Source organism: Onychostoma macrolepis, chromosome 04 (genome assembly GCF_012432095.1).
Source record: "Onychostoma macrolepis isolate SWU-2019 chromosome 04, ASM1243209v1, whole genome shotgun sequence".
Lineage (NCBI taxonomy): Eukaryota > Metazoa > Chordata > Actinopteri > Cypriniformes > Cyprinidae > Onychostoma > Onychostoma macrolepis.
In genome coordinates this window covers 8,246,522-8,262,933 of record NC_081158.1, presented here as the reverse complement: position 1 = coordinate 8,262,933, position 16,412 = coordinate 8,246,522, and the positions used below count along the sequence as shown (strand labels likewise).

General features: G+C 37.0%; 1 protein-coding gene across 1 annotated transcript; it reads right to left on the bottom strand.

Moving 5' to 3' along the window:
* Positions 1–3,006: 3,006 nt before the first annotated feature.
* Positions 3,007–15,705, bottom strand: LOC131538782 (gastrula zinc finger protein XlCGF8.2DB-like). Its single transcript, XM_058772896.1, has 3 exons — positions 15,623–15,705; positions 14,696–15,015; positions 3,007–4,773 (listed from the first exon to the last, which is right to left on the bottom strand). Exon 3 carries the CDS (start codon positions 4,566–4,568, stop codon positions 3,555–3,557), a length of 1,014 nt encoding a protein of 337 aa, XP_058628879.1. The 5' UTR covers positions 4,569–4,773; positions 14,696–15,015; positions 15,623–15,705; the 3' UTR covers positions 3,007–3,554.
* Between the last annotated feature and the right edge of the window lie 707 nt (positions 15,706–16,412).

Here is a 16,412-nt window from a genome sequence, read left to right as displayed (position 1 = left end):
TGGCTCATTATGGAGCTCATTATGCGGGCCTTTGTCTTCTCAGGTGTGAGTCACAGCATTATCCAGGATAGTTCACGCCCTCTCGCATAGAGCCTTTCCACTCAAAAAGTGACTTAGAAAATTTAAATCAATATATTGTTTTCTCTGAATGAGTGAGTTAGATTATTTTCAGATCATTTTGAAGCAAATATTCTAGGCTACAAGATCCAGTTCTCAAAAGTCTTGTGAACAAATGTTCTGTATGTGTTTTATGGCCTTATTTCAGTTACTTCAAAATTTTTGTTTTTTTCTAACCACACATAAACGTTGTTTTCTCAAAAACACAATCACGTACGTACATGCTGCTCACATATTATTGTAGCCCAGTTTGTGCTGAATACAGTGTTTTTAGACTTCATCCATTAAAATGTTTATAAGCAACTGAAAATAACACAAATGTCAGGGCATGTCTAAAATTCGCCGGGGCCCCAAAACACCCTCAGACCCCAGAGGGTTAATAGGAAAGTATTAACCCATAGACTTAAAAAAAAAAAAAAAAAAGTTTTTTCCAGCTGTCGATCTGGTTGCTATGAAGTGGAATATCCATGGTAGTAACGTATTACTAGTATCTAATTTTGAAGGATATTACTGAATATAAAAATGCAGTAACCAGTAATATTAACTTCTCTATTGTTGTTAAGTTGTTGTACAAGTAGGATGATTGGTCGGTGTGGTATTTGTCCCGCCCCGCCACCATTGATTGGACGCCTGGCTAAAAAGTGACAGTGACAAGCGCTGTGTTCTACCCAAAGCTAAACCGGAGCTAAACAGGATATCAACTCTCAGCTACAAAAAAATAAAACATAAACAAAACAGAGCAAATGAACTTGTAAAATATTATAATTGCAGTGCATCAAAATTCAGTGTCATCAGTTTGCCAAAAAGAAGAAAGAATGTTTTACGCACCATTTACACGTGGTAGGAAGCAGGTGTAAATTTATTTCGTACCAACTAATGTTTTGAAAATAAGAACATTTTCATGAAATAAAAAATTTACGTCAGAACAGCATTACGAACGATTTACACAAAAATTTGTTCTGCTCGTGTTTCATGAATGAGGCCCATTGTGTGTTGGGTGTCCCGAGTTCGAGTCCCAGCTCACAGACCTTTCCTAATCCCGACCCTCCTTTCTCACTCCTACTTTGCTTCCTGTCAATTTACTGTCCTATCTGAAATAAAAGCATTGAAATGCCCAAAATAAATTTCTCTCTTAATGAAAAATGCTCATAATGAGCAGAAAACAATGTTAACTAGTAATTTCAAAGTTTGCAGTCTTTTGTTGCCATCTACAAACAATTTTCCAAAATATAACAATTATGTTTATATTAAAATGCTCTTAACATGTTAATTACTGCTAAATGTAGTAGGAAATAAAATAATTTTGTCACAGACCTGATTTGAACAATCAGGTATATTTGCAGTGTTGTAGTTTTCTGCACTGTTTTAGTAAGCTATCAATGTATTTAGCTCTTAATGGTGCTTAGTGTATTAGAGCAGTAATGCACACAGGAAGGGCTTCCATGATGCATGTATGGCTCTAGATAAAAAAATATATAGATCATTACAATTAATGACCATGAGCGTTTGTGGTGCAAACCGCTTCATTGTTTTGATGTGTTGCTCAATTTATCTAGAAATGGCAAAATGGTGCCTACATGGTGCCAGGGACCAGACCCCTACCACGGTCCACCATTTGAATGGCTTGATAAAATTAACATTACTGTTTAATCTGCATTACTTAGATTTAATCAGTGTTGCCAACTTCTTTCAATGGAAAGTAGCTAAAGCCAGTTTGAAAAGTCGCTAAATGTGGCTAGATGACGTCATACGCTAATTAGCATATTCATGACGTCATCACGTCGTATTGCCTTTTACATCGTTTGTCTCTCTGTGCTCACATACTGTATTTTAATGCAGCCAAATTAATAATAACTGTTTTCATTTATATATTTTACTGTTTCTGATGTCAGACAAAAGAATAAAATATGAAATAGTGACTGAAACGCTGCCCTTTAAGACTAACGTTACATCTCCCTTTCAAGACAAAATCTGCACAAAAATCCTGATTTATAATTGAGCCGTCTTCTGATTAAATCAAATACACAAAAGACAAGACAATTCCTGTGCTGTGATATCGGCTATATTTGCATGTAAAATTAGAGAAACAACATAATATCTATTTTAACTGAACGCGCTGCTCCTCTCAGCCGCTCGCTGAACAGAGCAGATGCAGAGAAAGAGGTGTGTGCGCGCTGACCTTGCGCTGTTGCGGCAGTACGAGCGATCACAGAGACTTGCTAAGGTTTGTCCAAAAAGTCGCTAGATTTGTCGCTAGTCGCTTTTTTGGAAAAAAAGTTGCTAGGGGGTCTGAAAAGTCGCTAAGTTGGCAACACTGGATTTAATAGTGTTAAAAGTAACACTTAAATCAACTGCAAATAAAAGACTATCAAAATCTCAGCAGATAATGAATAAACTCAGAAACAGCATTACCAGCTTCACTTATAAAACCAGTTTATTCTCTTTATAAGGCTACAAAAGTTCTTGAAATATGAATACATCATGGCAGTCCTGATATTAATTGCAGGAGCAGAGGTAATTCTGTCCTTCAGTCTAGTTGTGGTGCAGCATCACAATGCTCCTTACACTGAGAATGAGTTGCTCTGGTGTGGTGGTACATCGCTGGACCTTACTGATGAAAAATTACCCATGTTGCTTACCATTTAAGATTCAATTATGAAATCAAATGTACCTACAGCAACAGAGATGGTATGGCTTGGGCTTAAGACAAACATGACAGACAAACAGGAAGAAATAGCTCAGGTGACAAAGCACTAGTTATTTGTAAGTGTTCGGCTTCCATTATATCCCCATGATCGCACTTAATGGGACCCCACTTATTACTCCACACACCAATATATTATTACCTATTTGATTGCAACTTAAAATAAAAATAGTATGTAAGCAATGATTCTATCACTTTATTCCTCTACTCTTCACTATTACATATTACCATTAATGCTCCATCTTGAAGTACTTTTGCACATTTGATCTCATTTGTTAATACACTTTTTTACACCGTACCCCACTTTAAATCACAGTACAATTTTTGATTCCTCCCCTTTTCAATTTATTGATTTATTTTCACTAATCACCAGCACTGCTTAGCAAGTCTTTATATATTTTTTCCCTCTTTGGTAGTTTGCTCTAGACTTACATTTATATTATAAAAGAAAAATCCAAAGCATTTACCCTCCCCTTGATAAAACGGGGACAGAAGTGGTCAAAAGAGACAGTGAAACAGGAACAGTCTATTTGTGATTCGATCAACCAATACCCAGGTGAAGACAAACCCAAATCCACTGCTCAGCTATTTTGAACTACATCAGTGGTGCTTCTGTGAACCTCAAGATTGTCTTGTTTCTGCAAGTCTTTCCACAGTGATGGCACAGCAAAGGCTTCTCTCTGGTGTTATTACACGACTCATGCCACACTGATAACATAAAAATACAGTTCTCTCATATGTGCAGACTCATGTGATGTTTAAATGCTGCTTTATTTTTGAAACTCTTTCCGCAGTGACCGCATATAAACGGCTTCTCTCCAGTGTGCCGGTTTATGTGCCTGTTAAGGCTTCCTTTTTGGTTGAAACTTCTTCCACATTGTTGGCAGGTGAAAGGCTTCTCTCCAGTGTGAATTCTTTTGTGGTCTTCAAAGTGTTGTTTATAATTGAAACTCTTTCCGCACTGAGGGCATGTGTAGGGTTGCTCTCCAGAGTGAATTCTCATGTGGTGTTCAAAGTGTTGTTTTTGACAGAAACTCTTTCCACACTCAGAACATGTGTAGGGTTTTTCTCTATGAGTTCTCATGTGGACTTTAAGGTTTTCATGTTGACCAAAACTCTTTCCACACTGATCACATGTGTAAAGCTGCTCTCCAGTGTGAATTATCATGTGTCTGTTAAAGCTTTCTTTTTGAGTAAAACTTATTCCACATGTTTGGCAGGTGAAAAGACTCTTTCCAGTGTGAACGGTTATGTGGGAGTTAAGGTTTTCTTTCCGGTTGAAACTTCTTCCACACTGTTGGCAGGTGTAAGGCTTTTCTCCAGTGTGAACACTCATGTGCCTGTCAAGGTTTCCTTTTTGGTTGAAACTTCTTCCACATTGTTGGCAGGTGAAAGGCTTCTCTCCAGTGTGAATTCTTATGTGGTCTTCAAAGCGTCCTTTATGACTGAACTTCTTTCCACACTGAGGGCATGTGTAGAGTTTATTTCTATGAGTTCTCATATGGACTTCAAAGCGATTTTTACGGAAACTCTTTCCACACTGAGGGCATGTGTAGAGTTTCTTTCTATGAGTTTTCATATGGGCTTCAAGATTTTCATGTTGATCAAAACTCTTTCCACACCGAGAACAGGTGTAAGGCTGCTCTTCATAGTGAATTCTCATGTGTCTGTTAAGGCTTCCTTTTAGAGTGAAACTCCTTCCACACTGTTGGCAGGCATAAGGCTTCTCTCCAGTGTGAACTCTCATGTGTCTTTTAAAACTTTCTGTTCGATTGAAACTCTTTCCACACTGTTGGCAGGTGAAATGTCTTTTCCTGTCTTTTGAACCTTTTTTCTTGAGGAAGTCTTTTCAATATGTGAAAAACTAAAAGATTTTTCTCCATTTATGAAATCATGATCTTTCTCTTCCATTTCATTCAGTACTTCACTCTCCTCTTTCAGTGCCATCAGGTCTAAGGTGAAAAAAGACAAATAAAAGTTAACCCCAGGTTAAATAACGCAAAAACAACAGACATCAAAACATTCAAACATGTAAAGTGTCAAAACTAACATACAACTACATCCTTTATCCACTAAGCAACTGCAAGATGTTACATTTAATCTGAGAAACCCTTCCCAATATTTCTAACTCTTCACTTATTTAGGACGTCTCAAAAACTATCGAGCTTCCATTGAAACCCTCTATTTGAAAATAAATAAAAACAGTTTGACTCAGGAGATCTAATTAATTCGGGGTCAAGCGCCAAACGTAGACACTCATTGGTGTTCTTCCGCTGGAGTCTATGGAAGCCCGTAGAACCGCTTGCAGGAAAGTTGTGAAATTTGGCAAACAGATAGAGGACACAGCAAGTTTGGAGTCTCTAACTTGAACCCTCTAGCGCCACCAACAGTTCAAATTTGCACTCAAGTTTATGCTAATAACTTTTGAACCATTGAAGCAAACTTCTCTTTTTTTTCTAATTCTTCAGCACATGCTGAGTCAAATGGACACCAAAAAGGCAGTGATTTTATTGGATATTATCATGAAAGAAAAACCTGTTTGAGTATGAAAAAGATCTGCAGTTACAAAGCAGAAATTCACTCCAAAGGGCTTTATTTTTATTTTTATTTTTTTTTCTCCATATCAGTTTTTGAAGTCTCTCAAATGCCTTGATTGCAATCCGGAGTTTTTTTTCCAGAACCTACACCTCACAATATTCCAAATTTAAAACATTCCTGCCCAAAGCCTGGTTGAGTTGTGTTAGTAGTGCATCGTCCCCATTACCAATTTTATCAAAATAGCTTAAATCGCTGAAGAGCTACATTATCTTTCTCAACAATTGCTTTAGAAACGATGTTACCAGCTCTTTAAGCCACAACTTCACTGTTAATTGAGAAACGTGGCAAAACGGTGGTTATTCATACATACACAGCCTCTCTCTCTCTCATAAATGGAACACTTGATGAATTACACTTTTCTGAGAATAGAATACTGAAGTGGAGATCGCTAAACTGCATGTGTTTTCAGAAAGCAAGTGCGTTTATCCACAGTGGAGAGAGCGCGCGTACACATGGTTGCCAGGTTGACAAAGATAAGTTACACACTTAGCAGATATTTCCGTATTGCGCAAGTATGAAGCCCTGTTTCGGGGAGCACATCTCTTTATATCAGGCAACCCCAGTAGTGTTCCTCATCAGCCAGATTAAAGCTGCATTCACGCCATGTAGTAATTCCGAGATGACAACACGTGACATCTAAATGATGTGTTTCTATGGCAACACTATCAACCCTAAAGCAGTCACGTGCTCCTGAACTCGTAATTACAACTTGTAAACTCTGAATGTTCTGAGAGTTACAACTTGGACCAGTGACAGATGTACCACGTGACTGCCGCCAGGTTCATTTTGGCGCTACCTAGGTGCTACCTCTGAGTCCAACACCATGGAAAGTTATGAGTAAAATGTCACATGTTGTCATCACGGAATTATGGTAATTATGACATGACGTCAAGGCAGCATTAACTTTGTTGCAGCTTATATATTATGCTCTATTCATTTTAGAAACCTCGCACTTTTCTACTTTTAAACTGCGTTCTTGTATTCAAATTGAGTGCAGTCCACTGCTGCGCATGTGTCGTGATATCGCTGCAGAGCAGTGGCGGCGGGTGTATAATAGGGTTGTCACGATACCATAAAAATGTCTTACGATACAGCTTAATTTATAATTTAATTCTACAAAATGAATCAAAATTTAATAAAATAAATAAATATATGTAAGTGAAAACAAGCAATATTATCTGAATACTTAATGTGAATGAATGACTGGCTATTGTTATCCATGAAATGATCTAAACAAAACTCATCTTAGCACTGCACAGAAGCTGCATGAAGTGACATTTAGATGTGGCATTTATTCATTTAGACTGTATTTATAATTGCATAAATAATGTTATGAGATGAATGTATTAAATACTAAATTCTGAATATAGAAATATGTTGGAAAATAATGTAATATGCCTACTTTTAGACGGGAAACTTGAAAACGGCCAGCAGGTGGCAGAAGAGTCATTCAAATGATTCTTTCAAAACGGCTGAATCCTTCAGGAGCGAATCAAATGACTGTTTTTATGAATGGCTCAGTGAATCACCCAAGACAACGCGGATTTGGACTTGTACACAAACAAAACAAAAACAGCACTCTTGCTCGTGTCGTATTGCCTAAGTGTCAGGAGCATTTTTTGCTCGCATATCTTGAAATTTCCGAGTTAGCAGCATGTATATTAACACATAACATTATAAATCAATAAAAAAAAAAAAAAGATTGATAAGAACCAAGTGCAAAGCCGCGATGGGACTGAGGTCGAATAGCTTCAGCGTCAGCGACTTTTTATAGTACAAAATCGCTGTCAATCAAAAGGAGATGCAGTCTTTCGACAGACCCTCCAATCATGACGCAGAAGCCCGGTGTCCAGGCCAGCCCACTCCTCCATTCACCCCAGAGACGCTGAGCGTCCGTGGGCGGTACATAATCGCAGAATTTATCCAATGACCATCTAGTTTCGAAGCACTGAAAAAAACTGTTCAAAGCAGCTCCATTGAAGTCAATGGACGCTATGCTTCAACAGGGAAATACACTGACGCTACGGGAATGCATGAGTAGGAAATCGAGTCAGCCGACCTGCTATATGTAGCTGATTCTGAACGAACTCGTCTTCGAGATGAACAAATTTTTAGTCAAATTTTTTTGTCAATAAAATGTTAACACAATAGTACATATTTGACCATTAATTTTCTGACATTACAGGGGAAGCTGAGCTTCCCTTGCAGTCTTAAAGAAATCCCCACTGCTGCAGAGAGATCGATACTCGTACCGTCAAATCTCTGTGACGATACACTGTCGTATCGAACACAGCTCTACTGTCTTCAGAAAAGTTAACATGGCTTTTTTGTTTTTTCATCTTGCCTCTGTATAATGCATTTAAAGTAGTGATAATTAGCTTAGTGGGGCTTTGTTTACAGCGGTAACCAAGGAAACGTTGTATTATTCCCATTCCATAAGCGCCACTCAGTGGCGGCGTTTCACAAACCCATAAGGTGCGCCGCGCATGCGCGGGGTTATGGGGTGAAACAAAAAAGTGAAAAAAAAAAAAATTTAAACACTGCGTTGGTATTGTATCAGACACTTGCACTGAACATTATATGAAAATCAAGCTCAAAAGGAGTTAACAATGTTTTTGACCAGAGAATGACATTAGAACAGCTGTAACTAATTATTCTCCGCTCTTCAAACACAAAAACATTAGCCTTTACAGACATAGTGTTTGAGTAAAGAAAACACTGTACTATTCAAAAATCAATTATTTATTTACCCTTGCATTGCGAAAAAGCGGAAATCTGTCTCCTCCATGCTGTGCGCAGCGCGTCAGTCTGAATAGAGGCGGGGTGAAGTTACGAGGTCTCGCTGAGAGCTTAATGATCCTATGGCGTTACGAAGTTTTACTGACAAGTTTATTTTTTTATGCTTATTGGTTAACTACTTTTAAAACCCTCTGATTTAAAATAATAAAAACTAATTATAATAGACTCAAGTTTGGATAATTTTTCACAGCACTGGGCTATAGGGTATTGCAACTGGCAATACCTGGCGCCACCTGCAGGCAGAGACTGAATTTGTATATTATAATATTTCTTAATATTTTACTATAACATTTGTGAATATTTATTAATATTTGAATTTAATATTTGTTAGGCTAGTAGTTTTTGCTGTGGTATCGAAATTGGGATCGAGAATTGTAAAATGTAATTGGTATCTAAAAGTTTGGTATCATAATCTTAATTATTAGAATGAAAGTTAACATGATTCTAAACCAGTGATAACAGGTTTAGACCGGGCCAATAGAAAAAATCCTTAGCGTTGAGCCCTGGTTCATGTATTGAAATCGTAGCGTTTGTAAATTCACAATAGCATTATGGTTTATTTTGAGTTTTAAATGGGTTGAATATATCATGCAGCCTTGATAACCAGTCTAATATTCTGTTTCATGGATTCTCGTCCATGGAATGCGCCGTTTCCCGTATTTTGCTGTTTACTCGACACAGACAATCAAGTAAATAGAGTTTAAAATCGAGTACTAAAATTGAATCAAGGAAGCGTGACAGCCCTAGCCCTTTTCTTTATTTTACAAAATCACAAGGTTTATTTGATATTGTGAGTACACAAAAGTAGATTCTTGACAGTTTCAAATGATGTTTTCCTCTTATCTGCATGAACAAAAACGATGACATTTGTCTCCACTATTATCAGGAAAAATGCCAGTAATTGTGCTAACACCTTCATGTCATGCAGTAAACACGCTAATAGCTTCCAAAATCTTCACAAGCACTCAGAAATGCACCCTAAAAGTGCAAATTTAGCTTTATTAAAGTTACAGTGAGTAGCCGTGTAAAACTGCCACTACTTCCAAATGAAAAGCCATATGTGAGAATAATGAATGCTATTATGGCTAATATACTGTAATTACCTCAAGAATCAGCTGTTAATGATCTCTCCATCATGGACACGAACCATTTTTTTTCTGTGACTGACCGACTAATACATTTTTAGTTGACTAATCCTCTTCTCGACGACTAACATCGAGTAAACTATTAGACCTAGTCGGGTGAAAGCAACTGTTGTCGCCAGAGTTTATTTTGCACGTCAGCATGATATCAGAGCAAATTAGACAACTTTTATTTATCCATTTTATATGCAAAAATGTTACTCAATCCTAGCAGTGAACATGGACATTTAAATATTAAATGAGACCCAACCCTTTAAATCCGGGTTTCTGCAGGATTTTTAAGCTCGAATTTTGAGTTTTGAACACAGACATGATAGTGCACTATCCAAACTTATTTTTTTATAATTCATGAATGAAAACATTTCCCAACGTGATTTTGATGTACCATTTCCATGGTAATGCAATGTCTGATTTTAAAATGGGTTTCAAAGGATGAATTTTGAGATTTTAAGTTTTCAACTGATATATAATTTCTTATGATTTCTAAAGCGTGATAGAGAAAAAGGCAAAAAAGAAGACTTTCTGTGACAAAGGTCAGAACTCCTGTTATGATGTAGATTTTTCAGGTGCACTCTTGTCATAAATTAATCTATTACTGTTCCTACATAATTTTTTAACAAAAAAAAGTGGTAAAATAGCTATTTAGGATTTAATTGTAAAATAGTGAAGTAAACGTAGGCGTCCCACAGGGTGTACGGTGACAGTTAAGAGGTTAAGACCTTTTTAAGACCTGCACAAATAAAATTAATACCATATGAGCGGGGTAGGGCAATGTCTATGGTAAACTATTAAACTGTAAAATGACTATAAAAAGCATGATTTACAGTTCAGATACAAGTTTTCAGGAAAACAAGAAGTTTTATAAAATGATACACTTCACATTTCAGCCTTTAAACCATTTTTTAAGAAAATGGATGAGTCAAAAATATTAATTATATTAATTTAAACAATTACCATCAATAAATTATTATATTAATTAAATAACATACAAACACATTTTACGGTTTAGATTTTTATAATGAATTATCTTCTTATTGACCCACCAGCTCTGCGTGTTTGCAAGGTAAAAACATGGGTCGATTTTCACATTGGTCTGAACAAAAAACCTAATGTTCCTGCAGTTCTAGGACCCTATTTTTTGGGACAGCGCTGTCTACTCCAACAGAGGAGACCTGATTCAAACATTAAACAAACAGATGCAAAGACTAGATCCATGGAAACTATTCATTTTGTATCTTTCCATCTTATTTTTAATGTAAGAGCTAGCGTGAACCGTTTGAGGGGGGAGTCAGCAATCTCCATTTAGCCTTTTTAGCTGTGCAAAACAGTTCATTGTGATGCTGGATGTTGTAAATTAGTATTTGTATTCAAATTATTTTACATTTATTAAAGTACTAATAATCACACCAATTTGTACCACAAGTGTTTTACCATTTACTGCACTTTAAGTTTGTCACACATCAGACGTGAAGCGCCATGCTAATGAACTGAAGTCTCTCACAGACACAAGTCTTTCTTTCCAAGAAAACTGAATTTAAAACCAGAATATATAGAATATATTGAAATAAATTAGGTTAAATATTTCAAGAGGGTTACCAACGGGTATGTTTAGGGTTAGGACAATAATTAAGTGCATACAATTAAACAACTATATAATTCCTTAAAAATAATAATATACAGAATTTAATAGCAAGTGCTATAAAATAATATGAGCCACTAATATTTGGTCATTTAGCAGATGCTTTTATCCAAAGTGACTTACAAATGAGGACAATGGAAGCAATCAAAATCAACAAAAGAGCAATGATATGCAAGTGCTATAAGGTTTTTTTTTTTAAAGAATAGAATTAGAATAGAGAGTGCTAGAGTTAGAGGGTCAAATAAAGATGGAAGAGATGTGTTTTTAGCCGTTTCTTGAAGATGGCTAAGTACTCAGCTGCTGGGATTGAGTTGGGCAGGTCATTCCACCAGGAGGGAACAGTTAATGTAAAAGTCAGTGAAAGTGATTTTGTGCCTCTTTGGGATGAACAATAAAGCGACGTTCACTTGCAGAACGTAAGCTTCTAGAGCAGGGGTCTCAAACTGCCGGCCCGCGGGCCATTTACGGCCCCCCCTCCCCCTCCCTCCGGCCCGCAACTGACATCAAAAATTAAACGCAATCCGGCCCGCAAAAATATTATTATTTTAAAATGATTATTATTATTATTTGTAGTTGTTTTATAGCAATTTAATATGTACTAGAAACAAAAACACAGTTAAAAAAAATTAAAATTAAAATAGTGATAGCTTAAAAAACCCGCGCTTACCGGCAGACTTGATAAGACGTTAGCTGGTTTCTGAGGTGTAGCAGTTTATTTTTTGTTTGACTGTGAACGAAAATATGTCTAATTCCAAACCGAAAAGGAAGGTGGATGATGAACACAGACTGTTTCAAGAAAGATGGACACTGCAGTATTTTTTTGTGGAGTTTAATGGAAACGCCACCTGTCTGATATGCAAAGAAAAAGTTGCGGTTCTGAAGGAATACAATCTCAAGCGTCATTATTCGACTAAACACGGAGACCAATACGAGAAGTACCAGGAAGACGAGAGAAAAAAACGAGCCACACAGTTGCAGAGAGAGCTAACGTCCCAGCAAAGCCTTTTCCACAGAGCCAAAAAGGATGCTGATGCTGCCGTCAAGCGAGTTACGTGGTGAGTGAGATGATCGCTAAAGCAGGAAAGCCATTCACTGAAGGGCAGTTTATGAAGGACTGCATGTTGAAGGTCGCTGATATTCTATGTCCAGAAAAGAAGAACATGTTCAACAATCTCTCTCTATCGGCCAATACAGTGGCAGAGCGGATTACCGAGTTATCGAGTGACATTTATGATCAGCTACGTGGGAAAGCTAGAGTTTTCACTGCATACTCTGTGGTGCTTGACGAAAGTACAGACAAAACTGACACTGCTCAGCTAGCTATTTTCATCAGAGGTATTAATGACCAGTTTGAGGTGATGGAAGAATTGCTGAGTTTGTGTCCAATGCACGGCCGTCGACAGCCAAAGATATATTTCAGCAGCTGTGCGACGCGATTAAACGCGCTGGTTTGCCGTGGAGCAGACTAGTAGGCATTACCACCGATGGCGCCCATCTATGACAGGTAAAAAATGGACTGGTAGCGCTGGTACAAAGAAAGTTGGAAGAGGAAAATGCAGATCCAGCAGTTGTTCTGCACTGCATTATACACCAGCAGGCACTGTGCAGCAAATGCTTAAAATATGAACACATCATGTCTGTTGTCCTAAGATGCATCAATTACATCAGGTCAAGAAGTTTACAGCACCGCCAGTTTCGAGCCTTTTTAGAAGAAATTGAGGCAACATATGGTGATGTACTTTACTTTACTGAGGTGCGCTGGCTCAGCAGGGAAATGTCTTGAAGAGATTTTTGAGTTAAGAACAGAGGTGAAGAGATTTATGGAAGATGGCAGAATGGATGTTCCTGAATTTGATGATCCTAAATGGGTCATGGACCTTGCATTCCTAGTGGACATTACACAAGAGCTGAACATCCTTAACCTGAAGCTCCAGAGCCCTGGTCAGCTCATCACAGCAGTGTATGAAAGTGTGAAAGCCTTCTCCACAAAATTGAGATTGTGGAAAACTCAGCTTTCTGCAAAAAATCTCAGTCATTTCACAACATGCAGATCTCTCGTGGAGGAGGGCATAGCATTCAATGGTGATGAATATGCCTCTGCTGTTGAAAACCTACTTCAGGAATTTGATCAGCGTTTTGCTGACTTCAAGGCACACCGTGACACTTTCCAGCTGTTTGCAGACCCCTTCTCAGTTGATGTGGAGAGTGTCCCAAATTTGTTGCAAATGGAACTTATTGACTTGCAGTGCAACAGTGAGCTAAAATCTAAATTCAGAGAGGCACAAGGAAACGCAGACAAGACTGCACAGTTTCTGAGAGAATTACCTCCATGCTTCCCAGAGCTTTCCAAAGTGTTCAGTCGGTTAATGTGCCTTTTTGGAAGCACATACCTGTGTGAGAAACTTTTCTCAACTATGAACTTCAATAAATGCAAGTTCAGGTCCAGGCTCAGTGATGCTCATCTTGAAGCTGTACTCAGGGTTTCAACTGTGAACTCCATCAGGGCAAACGTGGCTCAGTTGTGTGAGCAGAAGCGCTGCCAAGTGTCTGGCAAGAAATAGAATAGTTTGTAGTATTCAGAGATCGCAGTTGTTCAGTGTAAGGTTCAGCACAGTTTTGAAAAGTTACTTAAGTTAAAATAAAGTCGGTAACTGTTAAATATGTTAAATTATATAACAATGCACAGACACTTTTGTTTAGATTTTTGTTAAGCATGACAAAAATATGTTAGTAATGTAATTTAAAAGAAATGTGAGCTAATATCTTAGCAATTAAAGTAAATTTCCAGAACGTTTGTGCTTTCTTCTTGTGCTTCAATGTTAAAACGGCCCTTCTATGAGATGTCAGTCACAGCAATGGCCCCCAGCCAATTTGAGTTTGAGACCCCTGTTCTAGAGGCACATAAGTCTGAAGTAATTAATTTAGGTAAAGGGGTGCAGAGCCAGTGGTCGTAGCTATTGGTAGCCAGTGCAAATTGATAAACAGAGGTGTGATGTTCTTCATTCTTTCTTACATTATTTTTGGCTCATTAAAAATTAATCTTGCTGCATGTTCTGGATTAATTGTAAAGGTTTGATAGAACTGTCTGGAAGACCTGACATAATACATACAATAAATAAATAAAATAATTTTAAAAAAAGAAAAAACTATAGGGTCCTAGAAATCCAGTTCTGAAACTACAGCCTCCGGTATTGCATGAATACACTACTCACAACAACAGCCTTATTGAACATGTGCATTCATTCTCTGCCAGCAGGAGGCGCTTTGGAACGGTTTCCGCGGTAACAGCAGAACACAAAGCAGCACCGGACTTTGAAACGTGCTGCGCTCATATTTATTTATAGCTTTTTGAAGTTTAATCGTCACATTAAGCTGCATCGTGATTCTGGTCAGTACCCAAATTTAAGACCTCTTGAAATCATAATTAAGACTTTCTTGTACAATTTAAGACTTTTTAAGGACCCGCGGAAACCCTGTAAATGCTGTTTTTAAATCAGAGCACTAAAATAGGTGTAGAAAATAGCCTTTAAACGAACTTATGAAATGAAGCAATAAATGAAGCTGAAATCCTTTCAAAAAAGAAATCTGCAGGAGGGCAAGCAGACAGTGTACAAAAACACTTGCCAAACCCAAATAAATTGAGAAAATGTACAGGACAGTTCACAGGATAGTTCAGCTTTGAGAATGAAAACCAACCTGTTTGTTCTTCATTTTTGACACTGAACGTTTCTTCAATCCTTATGTTTCCACTCTCCTCTTTAATAAATGCCGTCTTTGTTTGTTCCTCAGCATCTTCATGTTTGACTCTGAATATTTCTTGAATCTTCATGTCTTCACTCTCCTCTTTAATAAATGCCGTCTTTGTTTGTTCCTCAGCATCTTCATGTTTGACTCTCAATGTTTCCTCAATCTTCACGTCTTCATTTTCCTCTTTAATAAACACCATCTTTATAATAGTGTCATGTGGATCTCAGTTAATCCAAGAGGTGTTTTCCTGTGTGTTTGAACACTTCGTCCTGTTTAAGATCAGAATAATTAACAGAAAGAAAAATAAATCCAAATTAAATCTCTGGGTGTGTCTCAATCAGCTCTCTAGTTCAATAGTCAGCACACTGTTAAGGGAGTCAGAGTGATAGTTAATGGACTTAAATGATCTGATAAGACAAACATTTAAAACCCAACTTGCTATTCAGTTTTGATTAACATTAGGTATTTAATTATTAATATATCACATTTAATCGATTACACTTTTACTTTGTCATTACAACAACAACAAACAAAAAAAAAACACATTTGCAGTTGTTTGTAATAGTTGTCATCACACGTTTGTATTTGTTGTTCTTGCTGCATTTACATCGTTTTGAGCAGCAGGACATTTTGTGAATCAACTGATTCAATTGACTCGGAGTTCAGAAAGATCGCTAAAGTTACAGGGAGCTAAATCAGACGCACCTTATCTGTTACTAATGTGTGGATGCGCTTTACTCACAAAATAAGGCTCATTAATATATTAGAGAAAATATTACAATCTTACATTCAATAATTATCAACTTTACATCACTATACAATAGACGGAACGCGTTTGTATGAAATTAAACACTTTAAATGATGAAGACCACAAACCTCTCTTCAGCTGAAACTCAGACGCAGGAGCGCGACGCAGCCTTATGACGTCACGCCACCAGATCAAAATAAAAGTCCTGTTCACGCGCTGCGTCTACAATCACGAAAGCGCAGATATTTACATAAAGGAAACATATACGAATAATACAGCACATGTCAGAGTTTTATTCTTGGTGAAATACATATTGAAATAAATTTGATAAAATGTAAAAAAAATATATATTTTTAAAAATATTAAAAAATTATATTTATATATTTTTTCCCTTAAGTACTATTATATTTTTCCAAATGTATTTTTTCATTCATTTATGTATTTATGACAACACTTATTTCCACAATTATTTCTTTCCATGTGTATTTATACATTAACCCCTTCAGCTCTGCAGCATATTTAGATTTTTTTTTTTTACAGAATTTGTATTACCTGAATTCAAAAGAGCGCCCTACCCACATAGTAAATTGATAAAAATGGTCTTATTTTACAGAAAACCCTCTAAATTTTTTCATAATTTTATGCTAAACACAAAAACTCAGATTTTTTTTGACTGATATTTAGGACCCATTTGGTGTATTTTCCTGCAGAAAGTTGCTTTTTATTCCACTAGGTGTAAAGAGGAAAAAACAAAATTCTTGATATGACCTTCAAAACAAAAGTTATGGCATACAGGAATTCAAGAGAGCGCTCTACCCACATACATTGGCCAATGTCAGGTAATATATAAGCGCGCCGAGAGCGCACATAACGTTACACGGTTCGGTTGCACATCAAAAATAACAGATAAACGCACGC